General features: G+C 48.0%; 2 protein-coding genes across 3 annotated transcripts in view; one reads left to right on the top strand and one right to left on the bottom strand.

The window, feature by feature from the left end:
* SLC31A2 (solute carrier family 31 member 2) overlaps nucleotides 1-19,352 on the top strand; it is an 833,895-nt gene extending 814,543 nt beyond the window's left edge. The window contains exon 5 of the transcript XR_014152702.1: nucleotides 19,271-19,352. The gene's annotated coding sequence lies outside the window, so the exon portion shown is untranslated. The remainder of the gene's footprint in view (nucleotides 1-19,270) is intronic.
* The window catches only part of ARRDC1 (arrestin domain containing 1), a 57,675-nt gene continuing 40,217 nt past the window's right edge, over nucleotides 4,776-22,233 (bottom strand). Inside the window, exons 3-8 of one of the 2 annotated variants that reach the window (XM_081847703.1) lie at nucleotides 12,499-12,549; nucleotides 9,367-9,521; nucleotides 8,899-9,078; nucleotides 8,001-8,177; nucleotides 7,141-7,552; nucleotides 4,776-6,324 (exon numbers count right to left, since the gene is read on the bottom strand). In XM_081847703.1, coding sequence (XP_081703829.1) covers nucleotides 6,260-6,324; nucleotides 7,141-7,552; nucleotides 8,001-8,177; nucleotides 8,899-9,078; nucleotides 9,367-9,521; nucleotides 12,499-12,549 — 1,040 coding nt within the window. In that variant the 3' untranslated portion in view covers nucleotides 4,776-6,259. Of the gene's footprint in view, nucleotides 6,325-7,140; nucleotides 7,553-8,000; nucleotides 8,178-8,898; nucleotides 9,082-9,366; nucleotides 9,522-12,498; nucleotides 12,550-22,233 lie in introns of both variants that reach the window. The other variant, XM_081847702.1, reaches the window with a different exon arrangement.

Below are 22,233 nucleotides of genomic sequence, written 5' to 3'. Positions count from 1 at the left end.
ATACAACCCATAGAAGCCACAGAGGCCGCCATGATCACCCTTTGCCCATCATAGCTCTGCATCGCAGGCATGGTGGCCTCTGTGGCTGACTGCCTTGGGTTTATCCAACAGGGGATGCTTAAGAGGTTGTTCGGGGAACAAACACTGCATACCCCAGAGGTGGGGGAGGAGGGTGTTGAGAGCCCGCCTTAGATCTCTTGGCAAAACCATGAGTCCCCCACAAAAGGCACCAGGCTGCAGACCTTGGCTCTTAGCTGAAGTAGGCCGTCCAGCCCAACCCTTTGCAGGCAAGCAGGAGGAAAAAAACCAATACGCTGCTGCCATCCAATGGTGGCTTTGCAGAACGGCCCATCCCAAAGCTGCTGCCAAAATAAGAGTCTTTCCCGACTGCAAAATCCATTGGTAAGAGATATATGCCTCCACCAGGCTGCCCAGCTCCCACCCACCAGTAGACTTGACTTAGGGTACAGTGGGCACCCCACTGACAAGGGTACCCTGGAATGACTGCATCATCTTGCAGAAGGGGGGTGGCTGTAGGATGGCCTGTTTATTGTATTCCTGATTTGTTTGCAGGGAGATAAGATGACACGGGCTGATAGCTCTTGGTTGTGCCAATTGCTATACCTGCTCAGGGTAGACCCACTGAAAATAATGGATGCGACTTCATAGGGGCTACTCTGAGTATAACTTAGTAGGCTACAACCCTCTGAATTGTTTGCAGGGAGGTTAGAGGACCTTTGCATCATTTCCCCACATGTTTCCTCATCAGAAAAAGTCTGATCTTCAGAGGAAGCAGGTGTGCTGTACAAGAGCTCCCAATTTAACTGTAATTGCACAACCTGAATTTGCTGGTACATGACTGAGCCCAAAGATATTGACACGCTTGGTTTCCAGGTCACGGGAACTGATTTCCTAGATGAGAATGAAGATCCATTCCAGCTTAGTGTTCTGTTTCCAGCAGTGCATAGCCACATATGATCCTAGAACACTGGTCTTCAGCTGCTCATTTCGGTTTTAATAGATTCAAGGATATGGCCACAGTTCAGTGGTACTGTAGTACACTTGGTTTGCTTGCATAAGGTGTGGGGTTTGCAGCCAAAATCACAAGTGCATGTTTTGCTAGACAAGCACAGGACACAGACAAGCACAGAGTTCTTCAACTTCCTAAAGAGGATGCTCTGTGTATGGTCACTTTCTTTGCCTCCTCTAGGTGGGAGTTCTGTAACAAAGGAGGCAATCTTTTATATTTTCTTCTGCACCTGATGGGTCTCTCCACCACGCCTCCAAGCTCATGCTTTCAGCCACGTTAGCTAAAACTACCAACTTCTTTTTTTGTACTTTTAAATATGTTAATTTAACTTAAAGGAGATACATGATGTAGAGTTTTACACATGTTGTGGAGAGATAGGGTGATGGTGTTTTCTTTCTGTAAGAACTCAAGAACCCAAGGCCATCTGATGAAGCTGAATGATGGGTGATTCAGGACAGACAGAAGGAATTTGTCACACTGTTCATTTAAAGTATGGAAGTCCCAGGATGTGGGAACCACCAGCTTAAGTGGCTTAGGCACCGGTGTCCAAACTTTTTGGAAAGAGGGCCAGGTTTGACGAAGTGAAGCACCAAAGGGCCACCCAAAGTTGTTGACTTTTTTTAGGATTGTTGAAGGTTGTTGAAGGTGTTTTTTTAAAGGATTTTACCCCAAAGTTGCTGAGCTTTTTTGGGGGGGATTAGGCCCCCCAAACAGACTTTGGACATCCCTGGTGCCATGGGCTTTTCAGGGGGATCTGGTTTACCACTGCAGAGGAAAGAGGATGCTCTCTTAGATTAGTTTTTGGAGTGATCTTGGTGCTATGCTAATTGATCTTATACAATTGTGAACTCCCCCCCCCAAAAAAAAACAACAACCCCAAAGACACTAAGGAGGGCTTTCATCTTTAATCATTGTGGATAAAATCATTGCACATATACTAGGGTTAGGATGAATCTGCCACCTTCAAGGGCTGAAGTTAGGCTTGGAGATGGGTAGAACCCAGCTGGGGGATTGCTGCTAGTAGCACCACAGCTGACAAAATGTTTTAAAAGGCATTCATAAAAGGCACATATGGAGGCACACACACGGTAGTGATTTAGCACTGAGAGATATCAGAAAACACAGTGCATTGACAAGTGGAAGACTTAGAAGGTGCATAAAAAAAAAAAAAGGCTACCTGGGAATCATTAGGAGCCTAGATAATAGAGTGCACATGGGAATGTGCACAGGTAGAAGCCAGCGGTGTGACAGTTTCCAGAAGCAGGGGTGATACAATATGCTTTTGTGCAGGGTTTGTATCTAAGTCTGAGGAGGGCAAAGTGAGCTTTGAGTGGACCCCCTCCAGGGCTTGCCTGAATACTAAACAGCACTGCATGGCCAAGCTACATGGCCATTTCAGTTTCCCAGAATGCTCCAGGTAAAGGGACCCTGACTGTTAGGGTCCAGTTGCGGATGACTGTTGTTGCAGTGCTCATCTCGCTTTACTGGCCGAGGGAGCCGGTGTACAGCTCATGTGGTTAGCTTGACTAAGCTGCTTCTGACAAACCAGAGCAGCGCGCAGAAACGCCGTTTACCTTCCCGCCAGAGTGGTACCTATTTATCTACTTGCACTTTGACGTGCTTTTGAACTGCTAGGTTAGCAGGAGCTGGGACCGAGCAATGGGAACTCACCCCATTGTGGGGATTCGAACTGCCGACCTTCTGATCGGCAAGTCCTAGGCTCTGTGGTTTAGACTGCAGCATCACCCGCGTCCAGAGCAGAGGCCAAATGTGGCATCCCAGCCATGCCTTCACCACCCTCGCTTCACACCCTCCTAGAGGGTATTTACCTGGCTGGAATGTATCCTTAAACTCTGAGAACACCTCTTGGTTGCCTGTTTGGGGTACAGAAAGGGCTGTGTCTCTCTGTGTATGTGGAAATTAGCCTATGGTTTACAAAGGTAATGTACACCCATTGCTGTGGCCCTGCCCAAGACTGGTGTGTGGCCCCCTTTATGATAAACTTCTCACCCTCCTCCAGATCAGGGACATTGTGAAATATATGGCCACTACACCCAGCTACCCAACACTGCTCAAATCACCAAGCTGGACTATTCATATTTATTAATGGGAATGCCAGGGAAAGTGTTAGCAGCGTCCCCAGCTCAGAGATGCCAGATATGTGCGTAATATGGCCTCGCTTTTACAGAATCCACTTGATTAAAACCAGGAGAGGAAATGGCTGACACAAGACTTCGCAGCGCTTCCCGCTACAGAAAGCAGAAGCCAAGACCATCCAGCTATCCAGCTGCTGCCTGGTTCTCTCTGAACATCAGCCAGCCCTGCCTCTTATACGGTACTTCCTATGAATATTTGAAGGATGCCCTCCATGCCCCTTCAGGGCAAGACAGACAGACAGCTGTGACTGGTAGGCGTCTGGTTTGGAGACGAAGAACTGGCTTTTCGAAATGTCACAACACTGGCAGAGGAGACGAAGGCAGGGAAGAGATACCAGAAGATCCCTCACAAGCATATCAAGTCCTCCGGCGTGAGCTTTATATCTGATGTGGATAAGACATGCACATCTTGGCTTTATGCCTCAGCTGAAATTGTACAGTTTGTGAAACTGGGTGGTACAGGATTGCCATTCAGCACTGTAGCAAATGAAGGCTGAGTTTGGTTTTATCTGTTGATTTCAATCATCTTTTGTTTTTGTTTGTCTTGAAAACAATGCTCCTTTTTAAGCAATAATTTTTATGTTCCAAACTGTTTCAAGGTTTTCCTACATTCAAGGAGTGTATATGCCTTTTCATTAAATGAAATACATAAAATGAATTACTTCATTGCAAATTAAAGACAGGTGAGGGCTTGCAATGAAACAGCAGTATTTCAAGGGCCCCCTCTCCATAATTCCAGCTGCTCCATTCCATTATCTATCCTGAATCATTTCCCATCATATCCCCATTACAGACACTCAACTGTCCATTGGACATACCCAGATCTCACCGTGAGCACCTAGATTCTTTGTCTCTCTCTCCTCTCCACCCTACACTGGCTGCCAACTTTTGGTACTTCTCATACCTCCTGTTGATACACCCCCTCTTGGGGGGTGTTGCTGATTTGACTACATTAGCACCTTCTTCTGTTTCAGAAACAGTAAAAGGTAACGGTAAAGGGACCCCTGACCATTAGGTCCAGTCGTGGCTGACTCTGGGGTTGCGGCGCTCATCTCGCTTTATGGGCCGATGGAGCCGCCATACAGCTTCTGGGTCATGTGGCCAGTATGACTAAGCCACTTCTGGCAAACCAGAGCAGCTCACGGAAACGCCGTTTACCTTCCCGCCAGAGCGGTACCTATTTATCTACTAGCACTTTAACATGCTTTCGAACTGCTAGGTTGGCAGGAGCAGGGACCGAACAATGGGAGCTCAGCCTGTCGCGGGGATTCAAACCACCGACCTTCTGATCGGCAAGTCCTAGGCTCTGTGGTTTAACCCACAGCGCCACCCGCGCCCCTTCAGAAACAGAGGGATTTGCAAAATACGCCAGGACAGGCAGAATGACTCCTGCTTCACATTTATGGTTAAATCCAGAGATGGGGAACCTGCGGCCCTCCATTGCTGGAAAACTCTTGTCACACACAGGCAGGATGAGGCCGGCAGTTGTTCAGAACAGCACTTAGAGGGCTAACTCCTCATTCAATCAGAGATGCTGAGAGGGGTGCAGTGGGGGGGGGTGCGAGCGAAGCAAAGAAGACATTTTTACATTCAAGGTCTCAGAATAATTTATTAAATACATTAAAATCTGTGTTTTCAAAGTTTTACCATTTAAACAAGGCTGATTGGAAAAAGACACAAATAAAAAGGGTCGTGGAAGTGGATCAATTGTCCTATAAAAACCACGTGGTGCTGGGAATGTGAACGTTTGCATGTCCATGGTGCTGGATCAGCCACCCAGCAAACTTGAAGGAGCTCATAAAGAGAGGCTGGCCGAGAGAAAGGAAAAAGGCTTCACTACTCCAGAGGTGGTGCTTAGCAGATCAGACTTGCACACACAGAAAAACATAACGCCCAACGTGGTAAATAGCCATGGGAAAAATAAACCCCCACAAACCCACAGATACACACAGTGTGTCAGAAGCCCTCCTTTAAAAGTACTTTGACATTGGCTGTTCTGTAACATTGAGATTGCAGAGGCCAGGAGCCTCTCTGGGCAACAGCTAGTCCACTTTTAAAACTGCTATGCTAGTAAGCAGCCAGAACTCTCTATTTGAAGGAGGAGGCAAGAAACTCCAGAAGGAATATGGCCAACCAGCCTCACACCTCCACTGGCCATGAGCTGCAAAGCTGCAGAGCCACTCACTGTGGAGCACAGCACGAGACCTGTTCCCACCCACTGTTGTCCAATGGATCAAGTGCATCACCACCCAAAGCTCCCAACTATTTGGAATGATGCTTAACAAACTGTATGTTTTTCTTCTCTTTTCCGAAAAGCTCTCCTCCTTCCCCTCCTCCATCTGGACTCACTTCCTGGGAGAAGCAAAGTCAAGAGGTAGAGTTAGGCTAGAATTGTGATTGTCAGTTGTCTCCAGTCTGTGGATTACAGGGGTGGCAGAGAGAGGGAAAATGGTAGCTACTACAAGCACTCAAGAGCCAAAAAAGGAACTACTACAAGCACCCAGAGTAAAAATCAGATGTGCTATGCCACATTTTTAAAAAAAATGGCAGGGAAATGCCAGTTGCCCTACATCAGAAGGAATGTTGATAGCAGCTCTTCCTGCACTGCCTGTACTGTTCTCTAGAGGGCAAGCTAGTGCAAAAGGGTGCACTGGGCTTAAATCACAGGATGCCCAGCAGAGAAGCAATTTGTCTACACCCACACACCATTTCTGGTTAGCACACAACAGATATGGGGTGGCACTCAAAATATATACATATGTACATTCATTCATTCATTCGTTCATTCTCTCTCTCTCTCTCTCTCACACACACACACACACACTGATCTGCACACACCTCTATTTTTCCATACACGATGACTCCCACATTTCAGATAAGGCATCACGGGTGTTCGGATTATAAAGCAGCAAGTAAGATGATGAACTGTACAGCACAAGGAAAGAGATTGTTGTGCAAGGCAGCCATGGCCCAGGGAACTATTGCTGGGGGAGAGAGCGCCCCCTCCAGGCAATGTTTTGTACTGTCCTTTCTCCCAGCTTGGCATGCCAGACATCAGGTTGTGAGCTCGTGGCTAGTTGCCATTGCTCAGGCTGGAGGTTGCGCTGCTGCAACTTTGTTCATATGAAGGGGGTGCCTCTGGAAGGAAGCAAAAGAGAGAGAGAAGTTGAAAGCCATCTAGTTCAGAGTTTTCAAACTGTGGTCACACAGTCAGTCCCTAGTCATTCCCTAGTCATTCTTCGGAACTTAACTTCACAGGAGGCTGTGATGGCCACCAACCTGCAAGGCTTCAAAAGAGGATTAGACCAATTAACAGAGGAGTAAATTTAATTGTGTCTACTAGCCATGATGGCTATCCTCCATGGCAGCAATGATTCTGAGTACCCGTTGCTGCAACTTGCACAAGGGGAGAGGGCTCTGGAGCTCGGGTCCTGCAGGCATCTGGTTGGCCACTGCGAGAATGGGATGCTGGACTAGATGGGCCACTGGCCTTCTGATGTTCTTATGGTCCACAGATCAGTGGTCCATGAGCTCTAACCGTCTGCAGTCTGAGGAACATAACAAGCTGCCAGTGGTTCATTCAGTTCAGTGCTGTTGAGGCTGCCTAGTTGCAAATTCCCCAGGAAAGAGACTCTCCCGTTCTTTCTGGGAGATGCTGGGAACTGAACATGGGATCTTCTGTATGCAAAGCAGGTGCTCTGTCACAGAGCTGTGGGCCTTCCTTTTTAGTCTTGGTGTTGCCCTTCAGAACTCAGCAGAGAGGAGGAGACAAAGATAGAATATACTGGCTTTGTCTGTCATCTGCTCTGGTGCCACTGGCTGCTGACCTCCCTGCCCTTCTGCCCCACCAGTCCCCATAGGCATCACACATTGCTGCCCATATGGGAAACAGCACAACCCCTGGGGTCTCTGCCCCAGCCAGGGAATCCTATCTGAGGCTAGGCAGGCGCTTACCGTAGGGGTAACCCCAGGTGCTATACTCTGGAGGCAGGATGAGGGAGCTGGCTGTGGGAACCGGAACCACCGTCCCCTCGGCATAGTAAGGGACCGTCGCTCCTGTCGAGAGGCAGAGTGTGGGGTGGTTGGGCGAGCTGCCCTGCTCAGAGTCCAGCCTTGCTTCTGGGAAGCTCAAGCCTGGTGCATAGCTGAAAGGCTGCTGCTGGGAGTGGCTCTTGGTGGGGATGGAAATGTTGTCCATGGGGTGGTAGCCACCGGCAGCCTCCTCATCCACCGGTGGTGCACTCGGGATCACGGGCGACGGGACGTGAGGGACCAAGCGGGTCGGGTTGACGGGGATCCTGTTCACAGCGATGTTTCCAATGTAGATCGGGAGAGCAACAGAAACCTCAGGAGATTTCAGGGAAACCTAGGGGCAGGGACACAACAATATGACAGCAAGCATGAGGACATTGCAGGGGTTTGGACTGGATGGCCCTTAGAGCCCTTCCAACTCTATGACTCTATAAGGAGCAGTCCTGTGGGGTCAGACCAAGGACCCATACATCAGGGGTGCGGAAGTGTCAGTCCCAGTGGCTGAATATGGCTCTCCAGACCTCTTTGTCTAGCCTTCAGGTCTACATTTCATCCCTCCCTAGGGATGTTGGTGCCTGGAAGGTGTTTTTTTATTATTTACAAAATATATGTGCTGCTTGATACACCTGTTTCCCTGTTAACTCACCCACTTTTGCTTCTGGCCCTCAAGAGGCTGCCCAGGAGGAAATGTGGCCCTCGGGCTGAAAAAGGCCCCCTGCTGCCTCTGCTATATTAGTACCCACAACCTGTGCTCCTAATCCTCAGCAGAACCTGGACCTTACCTGGATGTAGTAGTCAATATGGATGAGGCTGCAGCCTTGCAGGATGGACTGAGGCAGCGCTGGGACAAGAATCTGCTCTCTCCATTCTGCATGCTTCCAGGCCTTCACGGGAGAACCCTCCACTTCCGCTATGGTCCTCAGGTCATAGATCCACCGCTTGGATTTGTAGGCAACTTTCTGGGTTGGGGAGAAGAGAAGGGGAAAATAAGGTCCGTATAGTTAAAGCTATGGTTTTCCCAGTAGTGATGTATGGAAGTGAGAGCTGGACCATAAAGAAGGCTGATCGCCGGAGAATGGATACTTTTGAATTATGGTGCTGGAGGAGACTCTTGAGAGTCCCTTGGACTGCAAGAAGATCAAACCTCTCCGTTCTGAAGGAAATCAGCCCTGAGTGCTCACTGGAAGGACAGATCGTGAAGCTGAGGCTCCAATACTTTGGCCACCTCATGAGAAGAGAAGACTCTCTGCAAAAGACCCTGATGTTGGGAAAGATGGAGGGCACAAGGAGAAGGGGATGAGAGAGGATGAGATGGTTGGATAGTGCTCTCGAAGCTACCAGCATGAGTCTGACCAAACTGAGGGAGGCAGTGGAAGACAGGAGTGCCTGGCGTGCTCTGGTCCATGGGGTCACGAAGAGTCGGACACGACTAAACAACTAAACAACAACCAGACCTACTCCAAGTACATCTAATAAAAAAAATGGGCCTATTATTCTGAGAAGAACTGAGTTGAATATAACCCTATAGTTTTGCCTTGGATTCATCAACAGCTAATCCTAATTCTTCATAAAGACAGCTTTCTGTGTTTGCATCTGCAGCAAGGGAACGAAAAATGAACAAGTGCCCCTCAAGCAAAGCTGAGCACCTAAAATACACTATCAAAAGCCTAGCCTGGTTACCTGGATGAGGCTGGCTACAATGGTGCTGGTGTCCCGGCCTGATTTGTTCTCAATGTCTGTCCGCAACTGGATGACCTGCCCTACAACGTAGCCCTTGAGGTCTGTGGTGGCTGTCAGGACCACGTTGCCAGTTTTCACGAGCTTGTAGCTGAACTTCTTTGTGATCGACGTTGTGTTTGGCTGCTGCAGAAAAGGAACACTAGGATGAGAAGGGAAAACACAGCCTGCCTGCCACTGAGTTAGGCCCCACCTGCACTATTCATTTAAAGCACTATGAGGCCACTTTGAACCATCATTGGCTTCTCCTCTAAGAATCCTGTGAACTATAGTTTAAGATTGCTGAAGATGGCGAGGAGATTCCTATTCCCTTCACGGAATTCCCAAAGTGGTTTAATGAACTATCCCTTGGGATTGAAAAGCAAGGTGGGGGGGTGCCTACCACCTTCCTTCCTTCCCACCAACCCTTACCTCAATCTCAGGGATATCATTCAGGTTCAGCGGGCAGAGGACATAGAATATCTTGCTGCATTTGTGATCCTTGGAAAACCGTGGTGTCTCTATCACAGCTTTGACCTGGTGCAAGACCTTCCCAAAGGGACCCTCAAAGGATGTAGGAGCTGAAGCTGTTTTCCAAAGAGAAAAGAGACAAGACGTGGCATATAATGTACTTCCCCCCACCTTTTAAACACCCACACAAACACACTTTCTTATGACTTGCACTAGAAAAGAACAACAAAAATATTTTGCCAAAATCTCATTCTACTCTAGGAAAAGGTTTTGACATGCATATGTTTTGCAAACATTACAAGTAAAACCAAAACCGTACATCTTCTTGATTTCTGATGGTTTTGGGGAGGAGGGTGATGTGGGGCATTTTACAACCATGAGCACGGCTAAACCAAGACATTTTGGCACCTGAGGCAGACCCCAAAATGGCACCTCCCTCCCCACCAGGGAAGAAATGGTGAGGGAAGATCTACATCAGGAATAAGGTGGGGGTGGGAGGAAAGGTTGACATCAGGATCTGCTGCCCTGGTGGATCTTGCCACCTGAGGCAGTCACCTCACCTCGCCTCACGGCTGAGCCGGCCCTGACCATAAGGCAGACCTGCACAACTTGGCAGCAGGTAGGGGCCAAAATTAAAATAGGCTAAACTTCTTCGGACCAATTTCCAAGTAAAGGTATAATTAATGATTAAACTGTTTTGCAAATAAACCATATTATTAAAAAGGGAAATTCCAATTAAGATAAATTAACTTGGTGGGCTGCTGCGCAGCAAGGGTGGGGTAAGAAGCCCTCATGTTGCTGCCGTTCACCGCATAGCAGGTGTCAGCTGCGTTGGTCCCTGTCCAATGCCAGTAACGACCAAAAACACAGCGGAAATATATGACTCTCACTCCTCTCGGACTAGAGATACATTGGCAATGGTTGGTTGCCGTGGGTTACGTGACAAACAGGAGAGAATGTTCAGTGGCAACCCATCCACCAAATTACATGATGAGCACAATCAGCGCTTTTATTCTGGGGGTACTCAGGGGTATGCAGTACCAACACCTTTTTTCCCTAGAAGAAAAACATTGGGCACAATAGCAGAAGGCAGTTCAAGTGGCACATGGAAAAGCACTCATTACATCTTTACTTTCTTTTACATTTTTTGCAGGCCATCCTTGGGGGATCTGCAAGTGGGCCGTATGTTGTGCAGGTCATAAGGACTAGAAAATTGTTGCTTTCTTTTTTCAAAAAAGGAAAAGCAGGCGAATATTGTAAGCTGCCTTACGAATGCCAATTGTTTTTATTTGTTTAAAATATTCATGAATCACCTGCAATCATAGCTCTCTAAGCAATGTACATTACAGAATAACATATGGAGCATGCGTAGAACAAAAATGGTACAGTATTTTTTTTTTTAAGGGACAAGATAAAATCAATGTTCCAGAAATAGCATGATGAAATCCATACAATCCATAATTAGTATAGATATCAAATTTCAGAATGTAAATATTCTTAGGAATGTTCAGTTCTGTGCTTTGCATCAAAGTCTGTTTTCAATTTGGTGTTTGCATGGACTATGAACAGCCCCAGACAGACACGTTCTTCAACTACCCCTCTTTCTAAGCATTTTTAAACTCTCTTTTTTCAAACCTGATTTAGAAGTTCCTAGTTATTTTAGTTAACTGTTTATTCTTTATATCCCCAGCTTCCTTTAAACAAACAAACCCTCAAGACAAACTGGAAACACCCCCATGGACACCAGCTTAACAACTCTGCAGGTAGGCTAGGCAGGAAAGGTGTGACCATCCCAAAATCCACCCAGTAAGCTTCCTGACAGAGAAGATGCTCTTATGCACATCCACAAAGTCAAAGCTCAGCCATTCAATTAAAACAATCAAACAAAAAAACTATGATGAATAAGCAGGGGTTTTGGGGGGAGGGGAATAACGTTCTTGTTTAATGTTTCACGGTTTTATATAGAAACAACTAATTTTAAAAATTAAGCGAGAGAATGGAGTGCATGATTTGAACCTGAAGACCCTGATAGGTGCAATTTTTTTGGGGGGGGCACTGCAGATCAGCTTCTGTTCCACATATTCAGCTGTAGGGCTCATTCACACTTGCCCCGTGCTTTCTAGGCAACAGACCCCCACCACTTTCCCCAAGAAAACCTGATCTTTAACGCCAAACTGGAACAAATGACAATTTGGGCTTTTCTGCAAGTTGCCAAGAGCCTTAAAGAGTGGGTTTCCGTGAGGAAAGCGGCTGAGGAGGAAAAAATTAAAGTAGAAATGCTACGACACAGACTGGAAAAGCACAGAACTGTGTCTAAAAAGCACAGTGAACCATTAGTGTGTATGAGCCCATAGTGACTAGTGACCATGTGAACTCAGATGAAGGGTCGTATATATATATATTTAATAAATAAACCAATAAATAAGACAGGGAGCCCAACAGGAGGTGCTGCCAAAGGGGAGGAAGAGCCAACCCATTCTAGTTCTGTCCCCATCCTCCTCCTCCTCCTCCCTCTACAAAGGCAACATTGAGATGGAGGAGGCGGCAGCACAATCTGACAGCTACTGGACTGGGCAGTAAGCAGCAAGGTAGACAGGTGGGGGCTGGCTGAAAGCAGACTGTGGTTGTTAGAACAACACCTCATTCACATTCATTCACTTGACACAAAACCATGGCTAGCTCTTGCACAGGTTTTGGAATTCCCACCCCACAGAGGTGCATCTGACACCTTCGTTGAATAGTTTTTGTCGTATGCTGAAAATAAACCTCTCTTTTCTGTCCGCTGATGCAACTGAGACCCACCACACTCCTATGATTTTAACTTAGTTGTAAGATGTTTTAACAGTGTATTTTAAATCATTGCAGCCTGCCGTGGTAAGTTAGGGTGAAAGGCAGGTAAGAAATCCAAATAAAATTACCAATAATAATAGCAATATCTGACAGCAGTTAAGCACTTGCATGACACCCCAGGCAACCCTGTGATTGTGCTCACAGGACATTAAAACCGAGGTTATAGGAAGTCTGAAGTCACTGTTCAGTCACAGTCCTGGAAATCAATGGGAACAAGAGAGCAAAAGAATAAATTCACTGTACCTGGAAGCAGGAACTGGAAAGGGAATGTGTGCTCCCCAGCTGCCAGGACCCCTGCAAAATATAAATGCAGAATAAGTGTAGGTAAAAGAATAAGCCAGCAGGGAACTGTAAAACAGGACTTAAGAAGAAACAGGCCACATGCCCATCTAGACCCACATCCTGGCCTCACAGTGGCCAGCCAGGTGGCCTCAGTGAGAGGCTCAAAAGGAGGGCCTGAATGCAAAAACCCTTTCTCCACTAGTAATTCTCAGCAGCCTCTATCCAGAGGCATATACTGCCTCCAACAGAGGAGACAGAACGAAATAAGAGCATGGGTCAGGCTAGTGGCCCATCTAGTACAGCATCCTGTTCTCACCTTGACAAACAAGATACCTGTGGGAAGCCCAGAGGCAGGACCTGAGCACCCTCTGCACTTGCAATCCCAGGAACTGTTATTCAGAGAGGGTGGGGGGTAGAACGTAAAAAGAACCCTGTGGCTGGATCAGGCCAAAGGCCCATCTAGTCCAGCATCCTGATCTCACAGCAGCCAACCAGATGCCCCATCTTACAGGAGACTTTTTAATATATATTAATGTTGCAATACATATATGAGATGGGACACGGGTGGTGCTGTGGGTTAAACGACAGAGCCTAGGGCTTGCCGATCAGAAGGTCGGTGGTTCGAATCCCAAGACGGGGTGAGCTCCCGTCGCTTGGTCCCAGCTCCTGCCAACCTAGCAGTTCAAAAGCATGTCAAAGTGCAAGTAGATAAATAGGTACCACTCTGGCGGGAAGGTAAACAGCATTTCCGTGCGCTGGTCTGATTTACCAGAAGCGGCTTAGTCCTGCTGGCCACATGACCCGGAAGCTGCACGCCGGCTCCCTCGGCCAATAAAGTGAGATGAGTGCCGCAACCCCAGAGTCGTCCATGACTGGACCTAATGGTCAGGGGTCCCTTTACCTTTACCTTTCAAGACATTAGCTGTAACAGCACGTGTATGACGGAATCTGTCCCATTTCTTCATTTTCTGAATAGTCGGGTGGCACTTGGGTCTTGCTTACAAGTCTCCCATAAGATGGATTTTGATTAGATTATCAACCCTAATCAAATTTGGGCCACCAACCTGGATGGCTTCAAAAGAGGATTAGATATATTCATGGAGGAACAGGCTGCTGGCCACGATGCCTCTGTTTCACCTCCGCTGTTGGAGGCAGTCCGCCTCTGAGTGGCAGATGCTGGGAATCACAAGGGGGTGGGGAGAGGGGCTGTTGGGCTCAGGTCCTGCCTGTGGGCTCCCTATTGAGGTTTCTAGTTGGCCACTGTAGGAATAGAATGTTGGACCAGATGCAGGTCTCTTTTTACGTTCTGCCTCTTACATAGAGTACAATGGTACTTCTGGTTGCGAACGGGATCCGTTCCGGAGGCCCGTTCGCAACATGAAAAGAGCGCAACCTGAAGCGCCATATCTGCGCAGGTGCACGATGCGATTTGGTGCTTGTGTGCATGCGTGAAGTGCAATTTAGCGCTTCTGCGAACGCGGGAGTGGCAAAACCCGGAAGTAACCCTTTCTGGTACTTCTGGGTCGCTGAGGGACGTAATCTGAAAGAACGTAACATGAAGCGGACGTAACATGAGGTATGACTGTAGGAAATTTACTAGTTGCTACTTCAAGTTAATTAATAATCCACAGGCCTTCAACATCTCACATGAAAATGTTTGACTTCATACGACGAGGGTGAAGGAAGCTCAGTTAAAAAAAAAAAAAGAACACCAACTAAAAATGTATTTCTCACTGTTCAAATTTGTTTTTTAAAAAAGATTAGGATAAATGCTGTCACCAGCATACCCTTTAGTAATACAAGTACACTCTAAATGTTGCTTGTAGATCTTCATAGCTTGGGATGCAAATGAAGACATGTGAGAAACTGAATCAGTTCCCATTTCATTGTGACTCTACCCAATTAACACTTCCCAAAGGCAGCAGATGAACCCAAATGCATCTATCATTTGAAATTCACACCCCTCCAAATTTTGCAGGGCTATTTTTTAAAAGTATGTAAAAAAATAGAGTATATACTTGGGGAAAGTGCACATAAAAATACTGATGAAAGCAATATAATAACCTATACTATATTAGGGGAAACTGGCTGCAAAAGTGCAAATTTTAGACAAAATTACACACTATTTGCATACATCAGAGGAAATGCAAACTAAATCCTAATATGTTTAATGGAGTTTATTCCCATTTAAACTGAGAATGGCAACCAGACAGACTTTGCAACTCAGTCCCACAAGACTGTATATTCGTGGTCAGGAAAAGCCACAAACCACTCCATGGTCCATCCTGGGAACAGAATGGCCAAATGTGCAAAATGAATCTGGTTAGCTTGTCTCTATAAAAATAATTAACACGCTACAAATATGATTATCACACAATCATCATATCATACAATCAATATCACAAAATAACAATATCATAAAATCATATCACACTGTCACACATTCATCCAATCATATGTGGGGGGTATCATTGAGGGCTATTATATCTGATGATGTTATGATGTGATTGTGTGATATGATATTATGATATAGTGATTTGTGATATTAAGATTGCATTACCTTGTGATGTTGTGATATCTATATGGTGTTGTATTTGTATGATCGTATGATTGTATAGTGGTACCTTGGGTTACAGACGCTTCAGGTTACAGACTCCGCTAACCCAGAAATAGTACCTCGGGTTAAGAACTTTGCTTCAGAATGAGAAAAGAAATTGCACGGCAGCAGCAGGAGGCCCCATTAGCTAAAGTGATGCTTCAGGTTAAGAACAGTTTCAGTTTAAGAACGGACCTTCGGAACGAATTAAGTTCTTAACCCGAAGGACTACTGCAGTGTTTCCCAACCGGTGTTCCGCGGCACACTAGTGTGCCGCGAGACGTTGCCTGGTGTGCCGTGGGAGGGAGGCGGGCGAGTCGGGCTGCGAGAGGCGGGGCGGCGGCGGCGAGCACACGCGGGGCGGGGAGCGAGCTCCCTCCCACATCCCATCGCCCCGTGCTCCGCGCTGTTGTAGGCCAGCCCTGCGCACCCGGGGGACCTCCCACCGAGAGCGCAAGGCTTGCGGGCGTCAGCTGGCAGCGCGGAGCACGGGGCGCCCTTCGGAGGCCACCCCGTGCTCCGCGCTGGTGTTGGCAAGTCTTGCGCACCGTGGGATCTCCCCCCGGGAGCGCAAGGCTTGCGGGCAGCAGCCTGCAGCGCGGAGCACGGGGCGCCCTCCAGAGGACGCCCCGTGCTCCGCGCTGGTGTTGGCCAGCGTTGCGCACCCGGGGGATCTCCCCCCGGGAGCGCAAGGCTTGCGGGCGTCAGCTGGCAGCGCGGAGCACGGGGCGCCCTTCGGAGGACGCCCCGTGCTCCACGCAGGTGTCCGCAAGCCTTGCGCACCCGGGGGATCTCCCCCCGGGAGCGCAAGGCTTGCGGGCGTCAGCTGGCAGCGCGGAGCACGGGGCGCCCTTCGGAGGACGCCCCGTGCTCCGCGCTGGTGTTGGCCAGCTTTGCGCACCCGGGGGATCTCCCCCCAGGAGCGCAAGGCTTGCGGGCGGCAGCTGGCAGCGCGGAGCACGGGGCGCCCTTCGGAGGACGCCCCGTGCTCCGCGCTCGTGTTGGCAAGCCTTGCGCACCCGGGGGGCGCATGGGGCGCCCTGAAACAGAGGGTTCCCCATGCTGCGGACTGTAGCCTGCCGCCGGACGCGCGGGGCGCCCTGAAGCAGAGCGCCCCTCGCGCCAGGCAGACATGGGCCAGCCGCACAAGCTCGGGGGACAGCGGGGAGGCGCAGCACCGCCATCCCACTGTTCCCCGACCTGGTTTTTTGGGGGGGAAATAAAGGAAAAAAATTTTTCCTTTATTTCCCCCCTCAAAAAAGTAGGTGCGTCCTATGGGACGGAGCGTCCTATGGGACGAAAAATACGGTACTTACTATTTCATAATAAAGTAATTATAAAATACTTTCTTTGTGTTTATTTGATTCCTATTAAAGAGTTACTTTATATATAGTCAATATAGGCACAGAGTTAATTTTTTAAACATTTTCTAATGGTGGTGTGCCTCGAGATTTTTTTCATGAAACAAGTGTGCCTTTGCCCAAAAAAGGTTGGGAAACACTGGACTACTGTATTGGGATCTTATGATTGTATGATAATGTGATCTTGTGCTTGCATGATTTAATGATATGGCTGCAAAATATGGTTGTATAATATCATTATTGTGTGATATTATGATATGAACTTGTAAACAGGGGCATTTGTGAGGGTGGTTTGAGGGGAAGGTCCCAAGTGCTGCCTCAGGGGGTACACAGGACCAAGAGATGTGGGTGGTGAGGGAGCTGCTGCAGTGACCAGCAACACCTGTGCCATGTTCGTCTTCTTGCCCAAGAAGGTGCAAAACTACCCTCGGTTGCCTTGCTGAACGAGAAGGCACAGCAACTTGAGCTCACTTAGCCACACTCTGAGCTACTGCCCAAGAGGAGGAATTCCTTGATAGAGCAGAGTGGACTGTCCTGGAGCAGTGATGCAGATGAGGTCCCCCTAGGACCCAGACATGTGGGACGCGGGTGGCGCTGTGGGTTAAACCACAGAGCCTAGGTCTTGCCAATCAGAAGGTCGGCGGTTCAAATCCCCACGACGGGGTGAGTTCCCATTGCTCGGTCCCTGCTCCTGCCAACCTAGCAGTTTGAAAGCACGTCAAAGTGCAAGTAGATAAATAGGTACCGCTCCGACGGGAAGGTAAACGGCGTTTCCGTGCGCTGCTCTGCCAGAAGCGGCTTAGTCCTGCTGGCCACATGACCCGGAAGCTGTACACTGGCTCCCTCGGCCAATAAAGTGAGAGGAGCGCCACAACCCCAGAGTTGGCCATGACTGGACCTAATGGTCAGGGGTCCCTTTACCTTTACGAGACTGGGCAGGAAGCTGAAAGGCCTTCATGCATGGGTGGATTTTTCATCCCTCCAACTCCCATCAGCCCCACACAGGATGCCCAATGGCCAAGGATCCCATGATGGGAGGATGGGAGCTGTTATCCAACAATGTTGGCTACCCCAGTGTGCTCAGCTTCAGGCTCTTCTTGTCCTACAAATTGGCTGAAATATAATACCCTGCCTGGCCACTAGGGGGATCAGCAGTAGCTTTTCAAATATAGGTATAAATACAGGGTGAGTCCTTTAAAAGAATTCCTGTGGATACAGAGTACACATGTTCCACGGGGCCTCTTTTAAAAGACTCACCCTGTGTAAATTAAGCTCGGTGCAGTCACCTATTGTCTAGTTCTGGCATACTTGAAAAATTAACTGTACCTGTACACCACACCATCCCCTCCTTAGACAGTACAGTGGTACCTCGGGTTAAGTACTTAATTCGTTCCGGAGGTCCGTTCTTAACCTGAAACTGTTCTTAACCTGAAGCACCACTTTAGTTAATGGGGCCTCCTGCTGCCACCGCTCTACTGCGGCACGATTTCTGTTCTCATCCTGAAGCAAAGTTCTTAACCCGAGGTAATATTTCTGGGTTAGCGGAGTGTGTAACCTGAAGCGTCTGTAACCTGAAGCGCATGTAACCCGAGGTACCACTGTAATGCATATTGCTTCACAGCTGGAAGAGCCATAGTTCACAGGCAGAGCATCATGCTTTGCATGCAGAAGGTCTTAGGTTCAATCCCTGCATCTCCAAGTAGGATTGGGTGAGATCCTTGCCTGAAACCCCGGAGGAGCTGCTGCCAGGCAATGTAGACAATAATGAGCTACATGTGCCAATAGCCTGATGCAGTATAAGGCAGTTTCCTGTGTTGCTGAAGCCTTGCTGTGTCTGGGGGCCCTCCGGCTCATTCTGCTTAGTGCAACTCTGTACATACAGTCCAGAGGCCTTCCTTGATGGCACCAATGACTCCTCCTCCGAAAGGTGTATAGAGGAGCACAGCGTAAAGGGGCAGCCACCCCTTGACCTCTGTGCAACTTTTTGAGGAAACAGCTGCAGCGCTGTGCTAAATGCATCCCAGCATGACTCCAAATTTGTAACCACTGGAGAATGCAAATCCCATACAACTGTAAAAGGAAAAATAAACTGCTAAGATTTTTTTTTAAGCATGTGAAAGCGGTCAGCTGAGCAAAGACTGCTAGAACAGGGTGGTCCCCAGGGCCGGATTTAGGTTCGATGAAGCCCTAAGCTACTGAAGGTAATGGGGCCCTTTATATGTGATATTTTAGGGAGCAGGCTAGCAGGCGGGGGGGGGGGCATTACTTACATCACAGGAGCCTACAGAACACAAAACACTGTTGCTATATGTAGGTTTTATTTTATTTGTTTTTCATCTTATACAGTGGTACCTCAGGTTAAGTACTTAATTCGTTCCGGAGGTCCATTCTTAACCTGAAACTGTTCTTAACCTGAAGCACCACTTTAGCTAATGGGGCCTCCCGCTGCCGCCGCGCCGCCGGAGCAAAATTTCTGTTCTCATCCTGAAGCAAAGTTCTTAACCTGAAGCACTATTTCTGGGTTAGCAGAGTCTGTAACCTGAAGCGTATGCAACCTGAAGCGTATGTAACCTGAGGTACCACTGTATTTTGGAAATGTACATCCAGTTTGTTTTTTCCTTTAAACTTTTTTTGGGGGGGCCCAAGAGAGTGAGGCCCTAAGCTATAGCTTGTTTAGCTTATACGTAAATCCGGCACTGGTGGCCCCTATTTAACTGAAGAAGTACCTTTATGTGAAAGTAGAGTACATTGGTACCTCGGGTTACATACACTTCAGGTTACAAGCGCTTCAGGTTACAGACTCCGCTAACCCAGAAATAGTACCTTGGGTTAAGAACTTTGCTTCAGGATGAGAACAGAAATCGTGCTCCAGCGGTGTGGTGGCAGCAGGAGGCCCCACTAGCTAAAGTGGTGCTTCAGGTTAAGAACAGTTTCAGGTTAAGAACGGACCTCTGGAACTAATTAAGCACTTAACCCAAGTTATACAACTTAAGAAGAACTGCTTGCTCCTATATAGGGCCCAGTACAGTATAAGGCTGGCTGTTGCTGAAGCAACATTAGAGCTCTCCTTCCCTCCCCTCCCCTCCCCTCCCCTCCCCTCCCCAACACTGTATCTTTGTTCTCTTCTGGCATTTAGTGTGAGCCTTGCACAAGGAAGTTTAGCATCTCCTTGCTGTGGCAGAGGTCAATGCTTGCAGCAGGACAACTACGGTACCTTTTCTCCACAACCCATTATTTGAGTACTGAGCCCAGCAAAATATATATATATCTCTCTCCCCTCCCCAACAAAATATTTCCCTTGATTGTTGAGAGAACAGAATAAAACTTGGTGTCTACAGTCTACTGTGCAATTCTGTTTACAGAGCAAACAAAAGGCTAATCCCCACCCCAGAGGGGGAAGAGGAAAAGATGCAATTGACAGCACTCACAATACTCGAAGCAGAAGCTCTCAAACACTGAGAGTTGTTACTAAAAAGAGATTTGCTGGTTAGTGACTTTAGGCAACTTCACAGTCAAGGAGAGTTAAGCAGACAGAGGGCTCATCCACAATTCTGCCTGTCCCCAAACATCAATGGGGTGCATTATAGGGACGTGGGTGGCGCTGTGGGTGAAACCACTGAGCCTAGGACTTGCTGATCAGAAGGTCGGTAGTTCAAATCCCCGTGACGGAGTGAGCTCCCGTTGCTCGGTCCCTGCTTCTGCTCATCTAGCAGTCCAAAAGCACGTCAAAGTGCCAGTAGATAAATAGGTACCGCTCCAGCAGGAAGGTAAACGGCGTTTCCGTGCGCTGCTCTGGTTCGCCAGAAGCGGCTTAGTCATGCTGGCCACATGACCCGGAACTAGACCTAATGGTCAGGGGTCCCTTTACCTTTTATGTTTGTTCTGATTCAGTGTTAATCAGCGGGTTAAAAAGCAGCAGGGCAAATGAAAAACCACTCAGGCTCATGCCTGGAAAGTATAGGACAAGTGGAAGTTTGGATGAGCCCAGGGAGTGATGCACTTGAGAGATGCCTTGGGGTGATGGGCCAAGGTTTGCACACAGTACAGGGGAATGCAAGCCTGCCTTACAAGAGGGTTGTTGCAGAGATGAATGAATGTCTGCCAAGTTCGTCACACATTCTAAAGTGTGCTGTGCTAGACGCCAACAGCAATACTAGGTTGGTGTTGTTCTCAGAGGTTGAGGTTTGAACCCCACTCCTGCTGTGTCCTCACTAGGAAGTCTGCAGCAAAGCCACTTTCAGCTTCTTGTCTGTGTTATGGGGGGGGGGGGAGAGATATTGACAATGACCTACACTAGAGGGTTGTTGTAAAACGCTTATAAAAGTAATAGCAGGAAATGCTGGATCCATGTACAGTGGACGCTCGGGTTGCGAACGTGATCCGTGCGGGATGCACGTTCGCAACCCGCAGTGTCGCGTCTGCGCATGTGCGGTTTGTGATTCGGCGCATCTGCACATGCGCAAAGAGTGATTTAGAGCTTCTGCGCATGCGCGACCGCTGAAACCCGGAAGTAACCCGTTCCGATACTTCCAGGTTTCGGCGGTCCACATCCCGAAAAAACACAACCGGAAGCATCTGGGTAAAAGCCCCTGGCATTGCATGCATAAAGCACCACTGTCAACCCCCTGGCATCTCCAGCTAAGGGCATCAAGCACAAAGGCTGGGGGTTGACTTCATCCCCAGGGCCTCAGAAAGAAGTTCAAAACTCAAGCAGATACTATTGGGCTAGACTCTTCCCAAGTCACCTTGACTCTCCTCAAGTTACCTTGGTCCAAGAAGTCTTGATCAGAGAAACAAGCCCTTTTCCCCCTCCAAGATTTGCTCAAAATGCCATTTCTGCCCCATTAAAAATAATAAAAAAAGTCTTGATCATGGCAGACAGGAGTTCAGTGTATAAAACTCTAAAAACCATTCAGGGCTTACTTCATTCCCAGAAGCCTGAACAAAGGGCTCAGTGTCTCCCCACACAAAAGCTTTTCCTGAAATTTGTTCACAGCTAAAAATACCTCTGAGAGAAAGTCATTATGCCTAGAGGCTGCTAGGTCAGATTCCACCTGTAAATGCCCCCCTCCCATTGTCCCGTTTGTCCAGGGAGGGAGACAGGCAGGGGCTTAGGTGGGAGCAGTGAACTCAGTGGAGAGATAGCTTCTTGGAGAGCGTCATGCCTTATTTCTGCAGAAAGCCATATGGAGCTTTCATTTAGAAAGAAAAGAAAACTGAGCAGTATATATTGATGGTCTGCGAGTGTAAGCAAGGCTTAGAGCAAGATTTTCCGGTTGAGCCCCTCCTCCTGCTCCAGGCATAGACAATAAAAGCAACAAATATTTTGAAGGATGATTTGTTGGTTTTTCATCAAGTTACACACTAATTTATCGTTGAGGTAATTGAGATACAGTGGTACCTCAGGTTACAGACTCCGCTAACCCAGAAATATTACCTCAGGTTAAGAACTTTGCTTCAGGATGAGAACAGAAATCGTGCTCCGGCGGCAGCGGGAGGCCCCATTAGCTAAAGTGGTGCTTCAGGTTAAGAACAGTTTCAGGTTAAGAACGGACCTCCGGAACGAATTAAGTACAGTACTTAACCTGAGGTACCACTGTACTTGCACAGATTTCACCAGCCAGCAAGATCAGGAAAGGAGATGTTTTAAAGATTGTTTAAAAAAACTGAACATGCCAGAGCTACAATTCCCAGTAACCCTAAACTACAGTTCCCATGTATGCAGCCTCAATAGTTATA

The sequence above is a fragment of the Podarcis erhardii genome, assembly GCF_964252035.2.
Source record: "Podarcis erhardii genome assembly, chromosome: Z".
Classification (NCBI taxonomy): domain Eukaryota; kingdom Metazoa; phylum Chordata; class Lepidosauria; order Squamata; family Lacertidae; genus Podarcis; species Podarcis erhardii.
This window is presented reverse-complemented; position numbering and strand designations above follow the sequence as displayed.